At 35.2% G+C, this 22785-nt stretch overlaps 1 protein-coding gene and 1 long non-coding RNA gene across 7 annotated transcripts in view; one reads left to right on the forward strand and one right to left on the reverse strand.

Moving 5' to 3' along the window:
* Positions 1–22785, forward strand: part of LOC136828328 (metabotropic glutamate receptor 8-like) — an 811414-nt gene that overhangs the window by 647833 nt on the left and 140796 nt on the right. For all 5 annotated transcript variants that reach the window (XM_067086216.1, XM_067086217.1, XM_067086218.1 and 2 more), the window contains one exon: positions 18677–18831. In XM_067086216.1, coding sequence (XP_066942317.1) covers positions 18677–18831 — 155 coding nt within the window. The remainder of the gene's footprint in view (positions 1–18676; positions 18832–22785) is intronic.
* The window catches only part of LOC136828329 (uncharacterized), a 342392-nt gene that overhangs the window by 241160 nt on the left and 78447 nt on the right, over positions 1–22785 (reverse strand). The gene's annotated exons all lie outside the window — the stretch shown is intronic.

Below are 22785 nucleotides of genomic sequence, written 5' to 3' on the forward strand. Positions count from 1 at the left end.
GTGTTTTCGATATCAGGTCTGAGAGAGAGAGAGAGAGAGAGAGAGAGAGAGAGAGAGAGAGAGAGAGAGAGAGAGAGAGAGAAGAGAGAAACCCCTTTGAAAAAAATTCAACTTCATGGTGCATTCAAACCCCGAGGAAACAATCGCTTCCAACTGTCTGTAGTAGACTCGAGTGAGCCTCGTGTTTTCGATATAAGATCTGAGAGAGAGAAAAGAAAACCCCTTTAAAAAAACATTCAACCTCAAGGGTGCATTCAATCCCGGAGGAAACAATCCCTCTGCAACTCTCCGCAGTAGACTCGAGTGAGTCTCGTGTTTTCGATATAAGATCTATTCGCGAAGATCAGCCGCAAGGTCAGTTGAACTTTCGAGGCGGACCAAGGCAGTTGTAGAGATAATTAACTTACCTTTGCTCGGGGAGAGCGCCTTCGGCTCGGAAAGAGTGACTTTGCCGTTCCAGATATTCGAATATGGAGGAATGTAGTCCATTTTGGTTGGGCGGTTGTTCATTTGGCGACTGGTTTAAGTGATCGGGAAAATGATGGTGAGGTATTATATTTATATATATATATATATATATATATATATATATATATATATATATATATATATATATATATATATATATATATATATATATATATATAAATATTTTTACATATATATACAGTATGTGTGTATGTATATATATACACACATGTGTATGTATATATATATGTGTATATATATAAACATTACATATATATATGTATATATATATATATATATATATATATATATATATATATATATATATATATAATGTATAAAACGTTTCAGCAAATATAAGGTGGTAATATAGATACTGAGGAAATCAGCATTAAGAGGCAAAACTTCGACCCCTTTTTAACCTTTTACTTTACCTCCTTTCCGCTTCCATTCTTCAATCTTGCTGTCCAACCGCTCCAACTCCCTCTTTTCATTGAATTGCTGAAAGTGCCCCAGTACTTGGTTTTATAGCCGAATTTTCATAAAACATTAATCAATTAGAATTGAAATTCCATTTTTAGTTTTCTGTAAAAGAAAACCATTGTTCCGGCTTTGTTTGTCCGTCCGCACTTTTTCTGTCCGCCCTCAGATCTTAAAGACAACAGAGGCTAGAGGGCTGCAAATTGGTATGTTGATCGTCCACCCTCCAATCATCAAATATACCAAACTGCAACCCTCTAGCCTCAGTAGTTTTTATTTTATTTAAGGTTAAAGTTAGCCATAACCGTGCGTCTGGCAACGATATAGGACAGGCCACCACCGGACCGTGGTTAAAGTTTCATGGGCCACGGCTCATACAGCATTATACCGAGACCACCTAAAGATAGATCTATTTTCGTTGGCATTGACTATACGCTGTACAGAAAACTCGATTGCGCCGAAGAAACTTCGGCGCATTTTTTACTTGTTACGATTCACGCTCATCAAAACTTCCCCAATTCATGACTTTCCATCTTTCAAGGCAAAGGATTAACCGTACCAGTTTTTTCCCTTCCTCCGTCGGGTCTGGGCAAGGTGAGGACATTGGGGTCACCCGGCCCACTGGTCTCCCCATTTAAGGAATCCCCCGTATTAACGGTTAATTGTCTCTTGATCCCATGGCTGTGTCTGTGGCGCAAGGGATTGGGAAATGTATCCTAACATTCTCTCTCTCTCTCTCTCTCTCTCTCTCTCTCTCTCTCTCTCTCTGACTTCACTTCTCTTTTCATCTATTCACTGGGAGAAGATTTAGAAAGGAAATACCTCAGGAAAATAGCCCAGAAAAAACTTCAGCCAAAAAAGTACGACCCAGGGACTTTTCTCCGTCGACATGAAGGGAAAAAAAAAAAAGACATGAAAAAACAGTTTTGCTCCAGGGATGTCAACTACATATGCAAAGTAAAGGGAAAGTTTTCCCCCGTGCCACGTCCGAGGGGTTTTTCTTGCAGAAAGTCCCCGAGGAATTAATTGCAAAATTTCCGTCGATTTTTTTTTTTATTGCTACTGCCATTTGGCCGTTGCTTTTTGAATATCTTATTGCCTCGGGTCTCACTGTGACCCATTCTTACTCGCGACCAGTAATGGTCAGGGAGGAATATGGGCCGATATTGTGGCACTGTTCGATGGTCCCCCGTTTAAGTAATGGCCAGGCCCTCAAGGTTGCTTAATTTCAAAGCTCGAGTGTCATCCCGTCGTCAGAAAGGGTCAAATGGCTAAACAGATTCAAAATAGAAAATGAGGCAGATGCCTATAATGATTTCATTTCTAATCCTATTTGGAGGGAAATTCCTCTTTGGGACATTTTCCGCTGTCTTTGGGACGGGTAAATCTGCTTGCTTTTTTGTTCACCTTCTCGCAACAGCCTTTGTAATTATTTGTTATTTTTGTTCCGGGGAGAACACTGACGTAGTGTTGCTCAATAATAATAATAATAATAATAATAATAATAATAATAATAATAACGATGATGATAATACAGTCCAGGTATTGTACCGTTCTGAAGACCAAGTGTGCGCGCTTATTAGGCCAATAACAACGCACACCTGTTACCAATATCATGAACGTAGAACTGCCTTTATTTTCTTTTCTTTTTTTTATATGTTATTTTGCTTTCCCGGAACTACCGTTTCCCTTAGTCTTTCGTTATTTTTTTTTTTTTAGAATTTTTCAAGATGTGTCGCGTTCGTTTAGAAAAAGCCAAAGGGACAAGTAGCTTGTTGAACAAGCTTCCGATGCGTAAAATGTCTTCGCGTGAATTGGAGAACTGATTGGTTGATCGAGTGATTGATTGGCTGATTGGTTTCTGTAAGCTGGAGATACAACAACCAAGGCGAAAGGGCAAAATAAGGGTTGACACAGCTGACCTTCTGATCATTGAAGCTTACCAGCATTGGGTTTGGTCAGTAGGCTACTTGGATGGGTGACCACCTGTAAATGTCAGGCAGTACGATGTTAACTGCACCAATAATTTCTCGATCACGGAAGTTAACTGACACTGGGTATGGTCAGCACTTGGATAGGTGTCCATGAGCGAATCGCAGCCTACAGTTGCAAAGAAACTCCGCAACCGAGGATGTATGTCTAGATACTTAGCTTAAATTTCAATGCTCAGAAACTAAATTTTAGAAACAAATCGCACGAATTTAATATAAGAGAAAATGTGGCGGGGATGTCATGTGAGTGAAAATGGTCGAGTAGAGCGAGTGACTTATATGTCTATTATCTATATGTATATGTATATATATATATATATATATATATATATATATATATATATATATGTATATATATATGTGTGTGTGTGTATATATGTATATATATGTAGTATAAATATAAATATATACATATATATGTATATACAGTATATGTAGTATAAATATAAATATACAAATATATATACATATATATATATATATATATATATTTAATATATAATTCCCCCTGAACTTTACAGTGCAAAGCGGTTTGGAAGTTGGGATTTGATGAGCATTTTACATATATATATATATATATATATATATATATATATATATATATATATATATATATATATATATATATATATATATACATATATGTGTATATATGTATATATATATATATATATAAACACTGTATACAAACACTGTTCAAAATCCAGATTTCCGAATCGCTTTACACTGACATGTTAAGGGAGAATTTTAAACCATGAAAGTATATGTTACCTCCAGAGCAGAGCGAGGAGACTCGCCATCAACTCACAACAGGGGTAGAGTTAACAAGCTTTGGGAGTTGACGCATCCAGGGAAATGAAATCTCATTGTAGTGAATGATCGAGAATAGTTTATATAGAGATTTTTATTAAAATATAAAGACTTTCTCGGTTTACTAAGACCTTTCAAATCAATGTAATTATTGGCTGGAATCAGGAATCAAAACGTGTGGACGTATGACTTAACTTCCGCAGAATGTATGTGAATGAGAGAGAAAAGAAGATTTGAGAAGATAAGTAAAAAATAAATAAAGATAACACCAAAAACTCCTATTTAACTGAGTGTATTATGTATGGCATATTCATGTACATAATACACTCAATTAAAGCACAGTTTTTGGTATTATCTTTATTATGCTATTATTAAGCTGTACAAATACACACATATAGGCATCTGTAACGTGTGTTCGCTTGCAATTAGAAAAGCCTAATTTTTTTATTCGTTCCCACCAGAAAAGAATAAGAACTGGAAAATGGAACAACCATTCTATGATGCGAGTAAAAACTTGCTTTCTTTTGAGATTGGAAAACCCGGGAAAGAAAAGAAAAAGAAAAATTGGAGAAGGCATTCCAGCCATAATGCGCACAATAACTTGTACTCTTTCCAAAGGGGGAAAAACCTCTCTCTCTCTCTCTCTCTCTCTCTCTCTCTCTCTCTCTCTCTCTCTCTCTCATACATGCACACACTCTCTCTCCCTTACACAAACACACACACACACACTCTCTCTCTCTCTCTCTCTCTCTCTCTCTCTCTCTCTCTCTCTCTCTCTCTCTCTCTCTCTCTCTCTCTCTCTCTCATGCACACACACACACTCTCTCTCTCTCTCTCTCTCTCTCTCTCTCTCTCTCTCTCTCTCTTACACAAACACACACACACACACTCTCTTTCTTTCTCTCTCTCTCCCTTACAAAATCACACACACACACACACACTCTCTCTCTCTCTCTCTCTCTCTCTCTCTCTGCCATCCATTACTAACGTGGGACAGAAAAGAGAGTATAAGGCAGGAGAAAGCATCCCAGCCATAATACCACTCACAAGCGAAAAAGGGCTTCCAATCAGCATTCGTTACTTGTTTTTGCTGTAATCTCCCTCTGCAGCTGACTAAAAGTGAACAGCTACGTTATATCCAATTCCACTAACGACCCCGACCAAGAAAGGTCCTCTGGTCTTCTTCTGAAGGGCGGTATTCTCTTCCCCACCTCCGGTCCTCACTCCACCTTGCCTGCCCTCTGTCCGACCCGCCCCCCACCTTTCTTCAAAGAACAAAACAACACTGGGTGCTTCTAACATTAACTGCTGTTTCTTGTATTATGCAGATTTATATCTGCTTTGTTCGTTCCCGGAAGCTGGGAGGTACGCGTCCCGCAAAAGCAATTTGTTCCGGAGGTGGATTATCTCCGATTACCCTCGAAGCAGCGTAAAACTATAATGAACAGGAGGAGATATATCGCTCTGTTAATTAACTCAATAGTAGTATGATTTTTTAATGGCGTAATTTCAAGCAAATAGGAGGCGGTGGAACGAGCAGGGAACTGTCTACTCATTCGCCACAACATTTACCCAATGCACTTTGCTAATTTCCTGATGATTTAAGCAAATTATTTTCGCATAATCGTTTTTACTTAATCGTTCTTGACCAGTTAACGTGTGTATGTGTGTGCGTGAAAGAGAGAGAGAGAGAGAGAGAGAGAGAGAGAGAGAGAGAGAGAGAGAGAGAGAGAGAGAGAGAGAGAGAGGTAGGGTGTTTTTTTTTTCAGTAGTCAAAGGTAATAATAAGTGGTAGCTATTTTAAATATCTTGGTATGAGTGGGCATTAGCTAACCAGTTTACGTATGGAAGGGAGTGTGTTTGTGTGAAACAGACAGACAGACAGACAGACAGACAGACAGACAAATATCGTTATTGTACGGATAACGTATTGCACAAAAGTGGCATAAAATGCCCAGTTAAATACTGAACTTGGCTGTAACCAAGATAACTGGTGTATTGCAATTTCAAACTAAACAAAACAAGTAAAAAATACGCCGAAGCTTCTTCGGCGCAATCGAGTTTTCTGTACAGCTGTTACAGCATATAATCAAGGCCACCGAAAATAGATCTATCTTTCGGTGGTCTCTTTATATGCTGTATGAGCCGCGGCCCATGAAACTTTAACCACAACCCGGTGGTGGCCTATCTTATATCATTGCCAGAAGCACGATTATGGCTAACTTTAACATTAAATAAAATAAAGAAAAAATTACTGAGACCAGAGGGCTGCAATTTGGAGGGTAGATGATCAACAGACCAATTTGCAGCTCTCTAGCCTCAGCAGTTTTTAAGTTCTGAGGGCGAACAGAAAAAGTGCGGACGGACAGAAAAAGTGCGGACGGACAGAAAAAGTGCGGACGGACAGACAAAGCCGGCACAATAGTTTTCTTTTACAGAAAAATAAAGATTAGTCTGCTTTAAGAAGAACTAAAGTACAAACCATCTCTTTTAAAGAGAGGGAGGATATGGTGCCAAACGCAAAATATGTTTGTGCATAATTATAAGTACATGTAAGCGTATGGAAACAGATAAAAAGGTATATATAATTAACTTTTTTCCCGGTACTTTATTTTTCCACTGCATCTATTATCACACAAAGAAAAATAAATCTTTGAGATTAGGAAGTAATCCTGTAGTATTCAAGGATAGTCTCCAACCAAAAATGAAACTCATAAAAGAAAGCTCAGAAACATCGAGAAGAGAGAGAGAGAGAGAGAGAGAGAGAGAGAGAGAGAGAGAGAGAGAGAGAGAGAGAGAAAACTACGTTAATACTCCTTCTCAGCAAGGATTATGAGCTTTCTACTGTGGATGTCGGGCTAAGTTCTTGTGATCTCCTGAATTATATGAGGGGCAATATGAATTGAGCTAAAAATACTCGAGTAAGCTTCCTCTGACAATATATCATTAAACGAAATTGCTTGGAGTAATACACACGAGCAGAAATATGTAAAGTATGTGTATATGTATTATAAATATATATATATATATATATATATATATATATATATATATATATATATATATAGATAGATAGATAGATAGATAGATAGATAGATAGATAGATAGATAGATAGATAGATATATATATATATACATATATCAAATGTAGCACGAATGTACTCGTGCTTGAGAATATCATAAAATCCACGTAAGAAGGTGAGTGAAAACAGGGACTTTGAACAAGTACTTTCGTAGTTTATTCTACATTTTCAAGTTCACTTGAAAATGTAGAATAAACTACGAAAGTACTTGTTCAAAGTCCGTTTTCACTCACCTTCTTACGTGAATTTTATGATATATATATATATATATATATATATATATATATATATATATATATATATATATATATATATATATATATATATATATATATATATATATATATATATATATATATACATCTCAGGATCAAGAGATAAAGGTGTCTCTCGTAGATACAGGTTTATCTGCCGACGTTTCACATCGCTTGATGTATCTTCAAGGCTAGAAAATTTCCTAGCCTTGAACATACATCAGGAGATGTGAAACGTCGGCAAATAAACCTGTACATACGAGAGACACCTTTACCTCTTGATCCCGAGGTGTTTATCGGGTCTGGCTTGCGGTTCTTCTTATATATATACACACACACACACACACACACACACACACACATCTATATTTATATATATATATATATATATATATATATATATATATATATATATATATATATATATATTATATATATATAAAACTCTATTTGCCTGAGAAGAGAGACAGTTCGGTCTCTGAAATATAGCCTTTATTTTCCACATTTTAGCGTTTCTATGGGATCCCTTATATTTGATTAATCTATCTATATATACATATACATCTATATATACATATGTATAGACTGAAAACTAAAGGGTATTTTTTAGCGGAAACGGTCTTAATATGCCTTGAACCTCTCTCTCTCTCTCTCTCTCTCTCTCTCTCTCTCTCTCTCTCAGCTGCTAGCCGAAGCGGAAGTATATAACGGACGCCATCTTTAAAAACATTAATGAACCAATCCTCCTAAGGTTAATCCTTGCTTCTTCTCGGTCTATCGTTCCTGGTGATTGCCATCAATCATTCTCTTGTGAGTTTCAGTCAGATGATACAAAGGCGGAAAGACGAAAATCTTCATGCAATACAGAATACTTCAGATCCAGAGGACAGCTGTTCTGAAGTACACTGGCATGGAGGAGTCTGGTGCAAGCGACAGTGGGTTAGAACGACGCCCATAGTATTATTATTATTATTATTATTATTATTATTATTATTATTATTATTATTATTATTATTATTATTCAGAAGATGAACCCTATTCATATGGAACAAGAACCACCAAAGGGGCCACTGACTTAAAATTCAAGCTTCCAAAGAATATGGTGTTCATTAGGATGAAGTAAGAGGAGGTAAAGGGAAATACAAAAGGAAGATATCCCACTTATTAAACAAGAAAAAACAAATAAATTGATTAATAAACAGATAAATATATATTGAAATGCAAGGAGAATATTATTATCTTAGTAATGCATTGAATCTTCGCTTGAATTTACGAAGTTCCCATTGCATAAAACCAACACAGAGAGACTGAACGACTGAACATTATAAAAAAAATAAGACAGTATATTAAACAACTTCCGTCAAAAGGCGCAGCTCAAGGAACGAAGGAAATCAGTATTAGAGCAGCACTAATTTAAAATAATGGCTCAAGAACAATGTAAAGATATATTAAATGCGCCTCATCTCAATAGATATAATACGCTCATGCCAGTGCTAATCCCCTGAAAAAAATAGGAGTCCTGAGCTGGGTGTTAACGCCATTTTATTATAGAATAACTCGTCCAACAAACGTAAATATATCATTATGATTCCCGTAGATAAAAAGAGTAATACAATGGGTATTATTCACCAAACACACCTCAGCTACCTTTGAACATTCTGTGATAAATGCGATTAATAGAAATGCCTTTGTTTGGCGGAACTGTTGTCACAGAGGAGAGAGAAAGAGAGTTTCCAAAACATCCGTCAAAACACCCGCTCGGTGACCTAGTTAACTGCGACGCCGCAGTAGATGTTCAACGGACAAATCGGTTATGAGAAGGTTTAACTGCGTACGATCACTTTTCAAACTGCGCAGGATTATTTCCAGCCTTCTTACGATCACTTTTCAAACTGCGTACGATTACCTTTCAAAATGTGCACGATCACTTTTCAAGATGAGCACGATTATTTTCAACCTTCTAAAACTCACTTTTTAAACTGCGTACGATTACTTTTCAAACTGCGTGCGATTACTTTTTAAACCGTGTACGATTACTTTGCAAACTACGTTGGATAACTATTCAAACTGCGTACTTCTACTTTTCAAACTACCTACGATTACTTTTCAACCCGTGTACGATTACTCTTCAAACTACGTACGATTACTATTCAAACTGTGTACGATTACTTTTCAAACTGTGTACGATTACTTTTCAAACGGAGTATGACTACCATTCAAGCTGTGCACGATTACTTTTCAAACTGTGTACGATTACTATTCAAACTGCGTATGATTACTTTTCATATGGTAATACTCATCTTCAAAGAAACAGGGCCATGAACCAGATAAAAGAAGGTTACGCGAAAGTATAAGATATAAGAACTATCTATTGTCAAAAAAATAAAATAAATTAATAAATAAGTAAAATAAATACAAACTTTACAGAAACATGCCAAAGACCTCGGAAGACTAGAGCAAGGGCAACTGGGCCACAAAGATTCCTCTGTCAGCGGTAATGGGGCGCAGTAACACCCAAGGTGTCAACAGTGTTGGAGCGTCCGCACTTCAAAGTTTCTGGGGGAAAAAATTATTTGTATATGTTTGTTATACTTCAGGGGGTTATCAACCTGAGGGTTCGCTGACCCCAGGAGTTCGGAGTTGGGTACCCGGTGGTCACTCAGAGAGAAAGAGAGAGAGAGAGATAGAATTATGTCCGTTATGGGCATGGGCATAGTAATCATTTCATTTTTAACCAATAATTGACTGTATTTATTTGTAGTACGATTTTAAAGAATTAAATTTAAATTTTTAATCATTTTATTTTTGTCGGGCTCATGTGGGTATTAGTCGGCAGTTAGGTAACTATAAAGGAAGTTACGACACATCCTCTTGGCTTTCCGGGTCTCAGTGTGACCCATCACCAGACAAACCAAACTTTCAAAGTTCTTCACAAAAAAATTATGGGCCAGTGGTCTATAAACACACATTCAAGTACTGAATAATATTAGTCCTTAATTTTACGTTTCAGAGACCATTTGTGGTAACCGATCCAATTACTGACCTGAAAGGTTGAAAAGTATTAGGTCACAATTATGCCCTAAAACTTCGGAAATGAATGAGTGACAAATATGTCATGGATCCTTGCCACTTACCCCTTACGAAGTGATGGTTAATGTATATTAGGTTAGGTTATCTAAGACTTAACAAATATTAAAGTAAACAATTTTCCTCCAATTATAAAACGATCAAAAATTCTTTGCTGATTTTAGTGAAAGTCCCTCACTTAAATACGACTGAAGGATTTTCACTGAAGTCAGCAAAGTATTTTTGCATCGCTTTCTAATTCGAGGAAAATTTTATGTTTATTGTAAACTTAATTAATTCTGAGATCACCTAACCTAAAGTACACTAACCACTATTGACTTTTGGAGACTAATATGACACACTAGTGCTTGCACCTGACTGCTCAGTTGTTGCCAAATGGCATTTTACAAGATAGGGGACGTCAACTCTTAATCTGTTTACAGAACAATTCAATTGTGAAATCATTTCAGAAGCAATTAATAAAAATCAAAAGCCGGTTAATCGACCAAAACTAATGAAAGCCTTTGATGTTACATTATCATCTAGATGTGAGTAACTGAAGTGATTCGGTGGATATATTTTTCAGTTTATCCAAGCGTGCAAAAGTCACTGTTGACATAGAACATTAAGTACGTGAAGTTTTGGTTAATATCTTTCATTGATGGCTGTTTATCAGTATGTGAAGTTTTGGTTAATATCTTTTACTGATGACGACTGTTTTTCAGTATGTGAAGTTTTGGTTAATATCTTTTACTGATGACGACTGTTTTTCAGTATGTGAAGTTTTGGTTAATATCTTTCACTGATGACAACTGTTTTTCAGTTTGTGAAGTTTTGGTGAATATCTTTCATTGATGACTGTTTTCCAGTATGTGAGGTTTTGGCTAATATCTTCCACTGATGACTGTTTTTCAGTATGTGAAGTTTTGGTTAACATCTTTCACAAATGACGACTGCTTTTCAGTATGTGAAGCTTTGGTTAATATCTTTCATTGATGACGACTGTTTTTCAGTATGTGAAGTTTTGGTTAATATCTTTCATTGATGATGACTGTTTTTCAGTTTGTGAAGTTATGGTTAATATCTTCATTGAAGACTGTTTTTCAGTATGTGAAGTTTTGGTTAATATCTTTCACTGATGACGACTGTTTTTCAGTTTGTGAAGTTTTGGTTAATATCTTCATTGATGACTGTTTTTCAGTACGTGAAGTTTTGGTTAATATCTTTCATTAATGACTGTTTTTCAGTATGTGAAGTTTTGGTGAATATCTTTCATTGATGACTGTTTTTCAGACTGATTTCTTTACCACACATGTGACCTATTTCTTTTATATACCAATTACTACCTTTTTCATAACAACAACGGATACGAGAGCTAAGAAAAAACAGCCAAAACAACTCTCGTGTTGATGTTTGTCTCTTTTACTTTGCAAGTGATTCTCCTTCAAATCAATGACGCACCGATTTTACTGCCCTCGTCGCAGCAACAGCAACAATAACAACAACTACCAGAACAACAACAGCAAATAACAGCAACTACAACAACGAAGGCAACAACCACAAGACAAGACAGCGCTGTCATCCGCAACAATTCAGACCACTCCAGGTCGACCCTCCAAGTCCACAATATTGTCGAGACGAGATACAATGGCATCCTCAATTAAATTGACGTTTTCTCTCTTCAGGAGGACAATCGAAATCATTTTCTTTCGCAGGCTGAAAGGGCTAATGACGGGTTAAAAGCATGATATGAAAAAAATATGCATTTCGTAACACAAATGAAACATTACGTTTTTTAGTTTTCTGTAAAAGACAACTGTTGTGTCTGCTTTGTCTGTCCGTCCGCACTTTTTTCTGTCCGCCTTTAGACCTTAAAAACTACTGACGCTAAAGGGCTGCAAATTGGTTTGTTGATCATTCACCCTCCAATCATCAAACATAACAAATTGCAGCCCTGTGGCCTTGGTAGTTTTCATTTTATTTAAGTTTGAAGTTAGCCATAATCGTGCTTCTGGCAACTATTTATGATATGACACCACCGGGCCGTGGTTAAAGTTTCATAGGCCGCGGCTCTTACAGCATTATACCGAGACCACCGAAAGACAGATCATCTATTTTCGGTAGCCTTGATTATACGCTGTAGCAGCTGTACAGAAAACTCGATTGCGCCGAAGAAACTTTGGCGCATTTTTTCTTGTTTTTTAAAAGGTTAAAAGTTGAACATGAATAAGAATGACGTGAAAAACTAAAGATTGAGACGCAAAGGAAAAACCAAAATATATATTTTTTTTCTTTAAAGAAAGAAATATAGTCGTAAAAAACATTACATGAAAACTGCAACATAGAGATGTGAAGAAAAATCTATGAAAAATATATTTTTCTGAAGCTGGGAAGCGAAAGTTAGATTAAAAAACATGGAAAAGCTACGATTTTTTATGTAAAGAAAATATCATTTATTACGAAAAGATGATTTATTGAAAATATATGAAAAAGGATAGAATGAAACCAAAGAACATGACTTTTATAATTATTGTGGCAAAAACAGAACCGACCACACTCTGAGAGAGAGAGAGAGAGAGAGAGAGAGAGAGAGAGAGAGAGAGAGAGAGAGAGAGAGAGAGAGAGGGTGTGGGTGAGTTGAGGGCTTTGAGGATATGAGGATTATTATTGTGGAGGAGGAAAGAACCACAGATGCATATGGTGGAAAGTGGAAAAGGATGATGTAAGGCGTAAAGGTGAAAGGGAAGGGGAGGGGAGGGGGGGAATAAAGCCATAGCAGAGGGAAAGGGGGAAAAGAAAAGCATGGCTATAAGTGGGCAAAGGAAGGGGAAAGGAAAGGGAAGGAGTGTAAAATGGAAAAGTAAAGTGGGAGGAGATGTCAGGATAGGGTGTGGATTGTAAAGTTGAAAGGTAGGGTAAGGAAGAGGAAGAGAAAGTGTACATAGGAAAAGAATGAAGAGGGAAAGGAATTGGAGGTGTAAAAGAGAAAGGGGAGAACGCAGAAGGAAGGGAGTGCGAGGTGCGAAAAGGGAAAGGAGTAAGAGGCACAGGTAAAAAGATGGGAGACAGAAATATGGATCACGTATAAGTGAGAAAAAGGAAGAATGAAAAAGGGAGTGAAAGAGGAAGTAAAAAGGAAGAGGGGAAATATGATGAAGGAACGCCTGTGGTGGCAGTGTGAAGGGGCGGGTGGTGGGGGGGAAATACGAGAAGGTGGTTGGTAGGAGGAAGGGGGTAGGAGGGACAAGCCGCATGAAGGATAGTCGAACTAGTCTTTTCATGTCGTATCTTAAAAAGGGTTTGGGGGTCGAGATCCAGTGATGATGTTTCATCTCATCCTCGAGTTATTTTCGGGGCCCGGAGGATCCTCTCAGGCGGATGATGAAGAAGGAAAGGACACCTGAAGAAGGAGAGGACACCTCGATCATTCCGCAAAAGGACGAGGGAGTCAGAAGGAGGAGAGAGAAAGAGGAATAGGAGAAGAGGAAAGGATATGATGGTAATATTAAAAAGGGAAGGATTTAAACTCACGGTTACAGTATAAATTGAGAGAAACAAACAGAGAAATATAAGAAAGGAATGTTTGAGAGACGTAAAAGAAGGGGGAAACGGTAAGAATTGAATTGAACTGAGTTCAGTATAGAATTTAGTTCCAAAGGCCAAGCACTGGGACCGATGAGGTCGTTCATCTCTGAAACGGAAATTGACAGTCAGAAGGTTTGAAAGGTGTAACAGCAGGAAAACCTCGCAGTTGCACTATGAGTCAATTGTTATGAGAAGGTGGATATCAAGAAGGAAGAAATATATGAATGGAGGTACAATAAGAGGAACGCAAGGGGTTGCAGCTAGGGGCCGAAGGCACGCTGCAAAGAACCTTTAGTAATACCTACAGTGCACCCCGTGAGGTGCACAGACGGCACTACCCCCTACGGGATGAAAAAGGTAAGAGGGAAAGGAAGATGAACAAAAAATAAATAAATAAATAAATAAATAAAAGGACAACAGAAATAAATGAGGACGTAAATATTGGGAAAAAATATCTGAGCGGAAAGAAAATAAAGATAGAAGGAATTTTATGAAACATACATGAATTTAGGAATTAAAATAAAGTGAAACTGTATGTATAAGAAGATGTTATGGGAATATGCCATGAGACTTGATAATTCAGTATAAGGAAAGCAGGAGATAAAAGAGGAGAGGGAACTTGAAGGTAAGAAAATGAAGAAAATGCAGCAAAACACATCACGACTAATAGAAAGAAAAATAAATATACGTAACGTGCTTGACAGTCAAGAGCTGGGAAAATGGCCTAAAAGGAAGTACGAAAGGTCACGAGGAATAAAATGACTCCTGTAGCTAACATTAAAATGAAGATTTTTTAATAAGGGCAACAGAACTGTTACATTAAAAACATTTGCACGTGAAAAAACATATATTATAAAAAGATACTTTCTAGAACAACTACGATAAATTAAAGGAGAAAGAAAAAGGAAGAAGACAAGGGAGGAAATTAAAAGCACAACACGACAGAGCAACCAAAATGAAGTTTTAAAAGCGTTCTCTGCCGAAGACAAGAAAATTCAAGAAAGCGCCAGGGAATGAGAACCGAGGCATTAAATACAAAATATTTGAGGAGAAAAACGTCGTCTGAGGCCACAACAAGTACAGAAAAATTAAGAATAAGACTAAAGACGCTTCAGTGACAAAACTGTCAACACAAATTCAAATTTGAATAGTGGTAATGAGCTTCATGTCTTCCTATAAAATTGTGCCTTGACATTTTTGAAAGAGAAACATCTTGCTTTGTTAGCTCTTTGCTTTCTGCTTTGCTTACCTCTCTCTCTCTCTCTCTCTCTCTCTCTCTCTCTCTCTCTCTCTCTCTCTCTCTCTCTCTCTCTCTCGTCACCATCCTCAAGCCGTCATTTCCTTATTCCACTCAGTAGTCTTTACTTGAGAGACTCTTCCGCTTCCGTCCGAATGACAACTTTCATCAGGAATATGAAATGTCCTCTCCTACCCTCCCACCTCTCTCTCTCTCTCTCTCTTTCTATCTCTCTCTATGAAATGTCCTCTCCTACCCTCCCACATCTCTCTCTCTCTCTCTCTCTCTCTCTCTCTCTATGAAATGTCCTCTCTTACTTTCTCTCTCTCTCTCTCTCTCTCTCTCTCTCTCTCTCTCTCTCTCTCTCTCTCTCTGTAACTCCCTTAAAACCCTCCCCCTGAACACTCCCCTCACCTCTCACCGTGACCCGTAACTCTCTCTCTCTCTCTCTCTCTCTCTCTCTCTCTCTCTCTCTCTCTCTCTCTCTCTCTCTCTCTCTCTCTCTCTCTCTCTGGGAGTGAAATAAAAAGGAGATGGGGAGATGGGATTTATATTACACGCCATTTTAAACTTCAATTTTGGGAGTTCAATATAGAGTCCCAATGTCGACGGCTCTTGATCCTTTCAATAAAGAGTCACACTCGCGCGTCACGGACGTGAATACAGAGCCGAGGGGTCTAGTAGATAATGTTTAAAGTTCCGCCAGTATTTCTCTGTTCGTTAGGTTACCACGCGGGAACGAGCTTGGGCAATGTCGATTGATATGCTGTGTGTGTGTGTGTGTGTGTGTGTGTGTGTGTGTGTGTGTGTGTGTGTGTGTGTGTGCGCGCGCGTGTGTATATGCGATCCAGATTTTACCGATATATATGTGTGTGTATATATATATATATATATATATATATATATATATATATATATATATATATATATATATATATATATATATGAAATTTTTATCACATCGTGATTTATATACAGTCATGAAGCTATAAATGCCGTTCAATGCCCAATTCACGCTACCCCATGATTATATATAAATATATATAGATCTGTATCTATATATATATATATATATATATATATATATATATATATATATATATATATATATATAGTATATGCATATATATACATATCTATATGTGTGTGTATATGTGTGTGTACATACACATATATTATTATATATATAATGTGTGTATCTATATGTATGAATGTATGTAGGTATGCATGAACAATTGCATGAGGCAGTTGCAACTGTAAAATCACTTAATGTTGATGTCGTTTTTGACGAGACCAACCCGAATAATGCATAGACAACCGTGCCCAAAAATGATGTCTGGAAGAAAAAGGTCTGATTTTCAGTGCACTATTTATTTCTGTGTCATTTTTAGGTTTCTGTAATAGAAAACTGTTGTGCCGGCTTTGTTTGTCCGTCGGCATTTTATTCCGTCCGCACTTTTTTTCTGTCCGCCCTCAGATCTTAAAAACTACCGAGGCTAGAGGGCTGCAAATTGGTATATTGATCATCCACCCTCCAATCATTAAACATACCAAATTGCAGCCCTCTGGCCTCAGTAGTTTTTATTTCATTTAATGTTAAAGGTAGCCATGATCGTGCTTCTGGCAACGATACAGGATAGGCCACCACCGGGCCGTGGTTAAAGTTTCATGGACCGCGGCTCATACAGCATTATCCCGAGATCACCGAAAGATAGATCTATTTTCGGTGGCCTTGATTATACGCTGTAGCTGTTGTACACAAAACTCGATTGCGCTGAAGAAGCTTCGGCGCATTTTTTACTTGTTTATTTTCTATATCCTTATTTTTCATATTTTTCTAAGGCCACCGATGTAGGCCACAGTCAAAAAGATATATAGGTTTTGTACAATAATTTTTATGAAATAAACACACCCTGCTTTATTTACGTAACGACTCTACTGTCATCATTACATCAGGATGTGCGGAAATTACACCGGAAATGAAGATCCCATCCTCATTAATGTACGAACTTCATCAACATAATTAAAAACTTTTATGTTTGTATGTATATAATATACATACATATATCTATGTATATGTATATGTTTATGTATATACATATATATATATACACACGCACACACATATATATTATATATATATATATATATATATATATATATATACAGTATATGCATTTAAAATTAAATGCATATATATATAAATATCATTGTCACACTCATCACTTTGCCTGATACAGAAAACGTCCCCAGTTTTAGCTGCTTTATATTCATTATATATATATATATATATATATATATATATATATATATATATATATATATATATATATATATATATATACATACATATATATATATGTGTGTATGTATGTATGTATCTATCTATATATATATATATATATATATATATATATATATATATATATATATATATATATATATATATATATATATATATATATATATATATATATATATATATATATATATATATATATATATATATAAATATATATATTTATGTACGTATGTATATAAATGTGTGTACAGTACGTGTGTATATCTTAGGAAGGTATACCTAGCTTAAAAAATAGTATATACAATACCCTTGAATGAGTTTCATATATTCGGAATAACTAATCCATATTCATAACTAATCTGGGCACACGCACAAAGACAGACAGACAGAGACACCCGATAAAGAATTCTAAAGTGACAAATGCAATTTTCTCAAATGCAAAACTTTGAAAAAAAAAATTCTTATATCATTACTTAGCTTTGATTCTTTGACTTCACCCCAAAATTGTTGCTTACTGCAATTGCCTGCGCTCTTTAGAATGCGGTTGGTGAAATGCAAATAAGAATTTCTTTTTCATTCCAACAAACGCAATCAATGCTAATTTCGTAGCATCGAATGGCAAAAAGGATTTTCTCTGTAATAAGTCTGGAATAAAAGTATAAAAGTCACTAGTGCTACTTAATGTTCCTGATATTGCGTTGCGTATTCCGAGGGATTTCATTAGAGGCTTTTCTGTTACTCTCCCTTTTTATAAATAAATAAACACGGTCCATTACAGCAGCCGATACTCCCGCATGTTGAGGAAATGCTTGTTTGCGCAAAAAACAATAAAAGCTTGAGAGAAATTAGGTGCTCGTGAAATTTAAAACTGGGATATTTTTTTCTCTCTCTCAGCCGATAGGTTACACGATTGTGAGCAAAAATTGGCTACAAATTTTGCAACCAACACACAAATATACCTGTGAACCTGTCATGTATAAATACTGTTATACAAGTACACACACATATATATGCATATAGTATACGTATGTATGTATGTATGTATGTATGTATGTATGTATGTATGTATGTATGTATGTATGTATGTATGTATGTATATACATATATATAATTATATGTATATATATACATATGTATATATATATATATATATATATATATATATATATATATATATATATATATATATATATATATATATATTAAGCGACATTTGTAGCTTAATATTCGTGAATACAAAAATGGATAATGTGATGTAATGAAAAATTCATACACATAGTATGTATATAAATAAGTAAATAATTAAATATATAATGAGTGTGTTGGGATGTATGTATATATGTACGTGTGTGTATAAAATAGTAGTACAACACTAACGATCGTTTCTTCCTTGCTTCCAGGAGGGTATTGGCAGCAGCAGTGAAGGCGGGCAAGACTGGTCACTTCCTGTGGGTGGGCAGCGACTCCTGGGGAGCCAAGATCCACCCTGTGAGGGACCAGGAGGAGGCTGCCCTGGGGGCCATCACCATTCTGCCCCAGAAAAAATCTCTAAAAGGTAAGATTCAGAGAACTTTCTCTTTTGACAAACTATCGTCCAGTATAGGTACGACAAAAATTATGTACATTATTAATTATGGCACAGCTGCAATGCAATTTGATGGTAAACAGCTGATTGTCAGATCAGTAATAAAAATAAGTGAACCTTGGTTAAGTCAGCAATTCGATGGGTGACCCACAAGGAATGCTAGTCATCGACGGCATATACACCCCTTGCTGAAAGCTAGAAGGGCAGCGCCCTCTGAAGCCTTTTTCCTCTGAGGGGAAAAAAGATTTGTATCTGCTTAATGATATATACATATATGTGCGTGTGTGTATACATATATATATATATATATATATATATATATATATATATATATATATATATATATATATATATATGTGTGTGTGTGTGTATACAATATACATACAGTATATATATACATATATATATATATATATATTTATTTATATATACAATGTGTGTATGCTTGTATAAATATATATATATATATATATATATATATATATATATATATATATATATATATATATATATATATACACATATACATCCATGGATTTATGTAATGAGTCTGGCCATTTCTTGGATAGGTGACCTCCAATATATAAAAGACACGAGCTGTCGTAACCGTCACAGAAATTTGCAGCATCACTTACTAACCTAGCAAAAGCTGCAATGGATCATAAAGTTCAATCAGAGTTGGCCAAAAGAGATAATACACTCTCATCTCCCTCAAAAGCATAAGACATGAGCACTCAGTATAGACAGTGAATCACCGCCATTCTAAGTATGATGTTTGACCGTAACCAATGGTCTTTTTGTACAGCAAATAATCGACCTTTTTTTTCATCGAATGTGTTTTGATTGAAGGAAATCTGGCACAAAGCCAAGCACCGAGGCACTATCAATCATTCAGTGCTTTAGACAGTAAGAAGATGGAGTTGTGTTTGTACAGTAGGATAGAAGAAAGGAAGTGGAAAGGAGGTAAAATGAAAGGATAAAAAGTGATTACAACGAGGGGTCGAAGGGACGCTGTAAAAAACCTTTAGTAATGCCTACAGTGCATCACTTATGGGCACTGACGACACTAACAATATCGGCATTCCTTTGCTACACGAGAAGGATTCCACAGAAAATATCTTTAAATCGTCATCTATTTGCACAGTTTGCCTTTCACGTAAGGATCACGTATTTAATGTTTCAATCAATCCGCATCCTTACGAATCCGCCCTTGAGATATCGATTTAATATACAAAGAAACAGAGGTACATATGAAAACGTTGGCGGAAGTAAATATTTATTTTTCTCCCAATTTCTATTAAAATCAGTCACCATTCAACCTATTAAAATCAGCCGCAATTCAACCTATTAAAATCCAACCTATCAAAATCAGTCACAATCCAACCTATTAAAATCAGTCACAATTCAACCTATTAAAATCAGTCAAAATCCAACCAATTAAAATCAGTCACAATTCAACCTACTAAAATCAGTCACAATTCAACCTATTAAAATCAGTCACAACCCAACCTATTAAAATCAGTCACAACCCAACCTATTAAAATCAGTCACAATTCAACCTATTAAAATCAGACGCAATTCAACCTATCAAAATCAGTCACAATCCAACCTATTAAAATCAGTCACAATTCAACCTACTAAAATCAGTCACAATCCAACCAATTAAGATCAGTCACAATCCAACCTATTAAAATCAGTCACAATTCAACCTATTAAAATCAGACACAACCCAACCTACTAAAATCAGTCACAGTTCAACATATTAAAACCAGTCACAACCCAACCTACTAAAATCAGTCACAATTCAACCTACTAAAATCAGTCACAATTCAACCTACTAAAATCAGTCACAATCCAACCCAAACCACAACCGGATTCCAACTTGAAAGCGAGACAGCGAAAGTGTAGCAAACGCCGTAACAAAGACAGAAGATACGACGGAGCGACTGAGATGGGTTATTCATAGGAAAAACCTCCAGATTTATCTTGGAACATGACAATGATGTATGAAAAGGCGGGCCAGATCTATTACAACCGGCGACGCGTGCAAAATTTCTCGGGTGATAAATGAATCTGGCTTCAACATTACCGGAGATTTTCCCAGAATACGATAAGGTGGAATTTGATCCAATTCAGGCTCTTTGCAACGTAGACTTGTAGGACTGCCATTCCGTGGTGTGAACAGATATATGCTTTAAAGGGATACTGCTGACAGATCAAATATATATATATATATATATATATATATATATATATATATATATATATATATATATATACTAACAGGACCCAATTAACTGGACCCAATTAACTGGTATCTAGCGGAGGTATTTATTCAAGAAAAGTAATTTTTCTTGAATAAATATCTCCATAGATGCCATCCAGTTTTAATGAGTCCTGTTAGTAATTGTAATAATGCACAGAACAACTGTGTAATAAATTTATATACTGTATGTATATATATATATATATATATATATATATATATATATATATATATATATATATATATATATATATATATAAATATATATATATGTATATTTATATATACATAATTTATATATTTGTACATACATAATATAATAAAAGAAATCAAGAACATCTGCCCCGTGTGACGCAGTGAAAAAGGTAAAATAAAATGGAATAAAAAAATTACCCATAACTCTCTGTAAACTGTGCTGTATTGATTTCCAGGGTTATGATAAAATTCTCTGACAGCCCTTCAACTTTTCTTTTCTTTTTACTGTGACTGCCATTTCTAGGACGAATTCACTTTTTCTGTTCTATTTCCGTTTGAGTTATTCCCTTTTTCTGGCTAAAACCTGCCAGTGGAACAGATTGAGTATATATATATATATATATATATATATATATATATATATATATATATATATATATATATATATATATATATATATATAATATATATATATATATTTGTGTATAGATATATAAATGTTTATATATTTGCATGCATATATATGTATATACACAATATGCATATATATACACACATTTATCACTAACTTTCTATCTGTCTATCACATATATATATATATATATATATATATATATATATATATATATATATGTATGTATATATATATATACACACACACATATATATATATATATATATATATATATATATATATATATATATATATATATATTATGTATCTGTTTGTCTATTTATCTCTCTAACTCTCTATCTATATCTCTAGATATAAATGTTTATCTATATATATATATATATATATATATATATATATATATATATATATATATATATATATATATATATATATATATATATATATATATATATATATATATATATATATAAATATACATATATATATGTATATATATGTAATTACAATAGGCACAATGCCCTCTTAACTTCTCGTATTATTCGCGCTTTTTTGGATACGCTTGTCACTACAAAGCCGTAAGATCCAAGTGCAAGAAAATGAACTGGAACTTATGACTTTGTAGTGACAAGCGTATCCAAAAAGGGCGAAGAATTCGAGGAGTTAAGGGCATTGTGGCTATTACAATTACATATGTATCTGGTAAAAGTTGCCAGTAGATTCTACATATATATATATATATATATATATATATATATATATATATATATATATATATATATATATATATATATATATATATACATATATATATGGATGCGTATGTGTTTGTATGTCTTTGCGTGAGTGCGTGCGTGTGTACTGGATACGTAATCGATCTGAGCATGTACGCTGACATCATATCAATTATTAATTCAATTTTGAAACCGACAAAGAATAATGACCTTCATTCTTCATCACCATCATCACCATCATCATCATCATCGTCATCATCACAATCCCAAAACCGACTCCCTCAGCGAATAGGAAGTCGCCCAGCCGTCAACGC

This window comes from Macrobrachium rosenbergii, chromosome 42, assembly GCF_040412425.1.
Source record: "Macrobrachium rosenbergii isolate ZJJX-2024 chromosome 42, ASM4041242v1, whole genome shotgun sequence".
NCBI classification, from domain to species: domain Eukaryota; kingdom Metazoa; phylum Arthropoda; class Malacostraca; order Decapoda; family Palaemonidae; genus Macrobrachium; species Macrobrachium rosenbergii.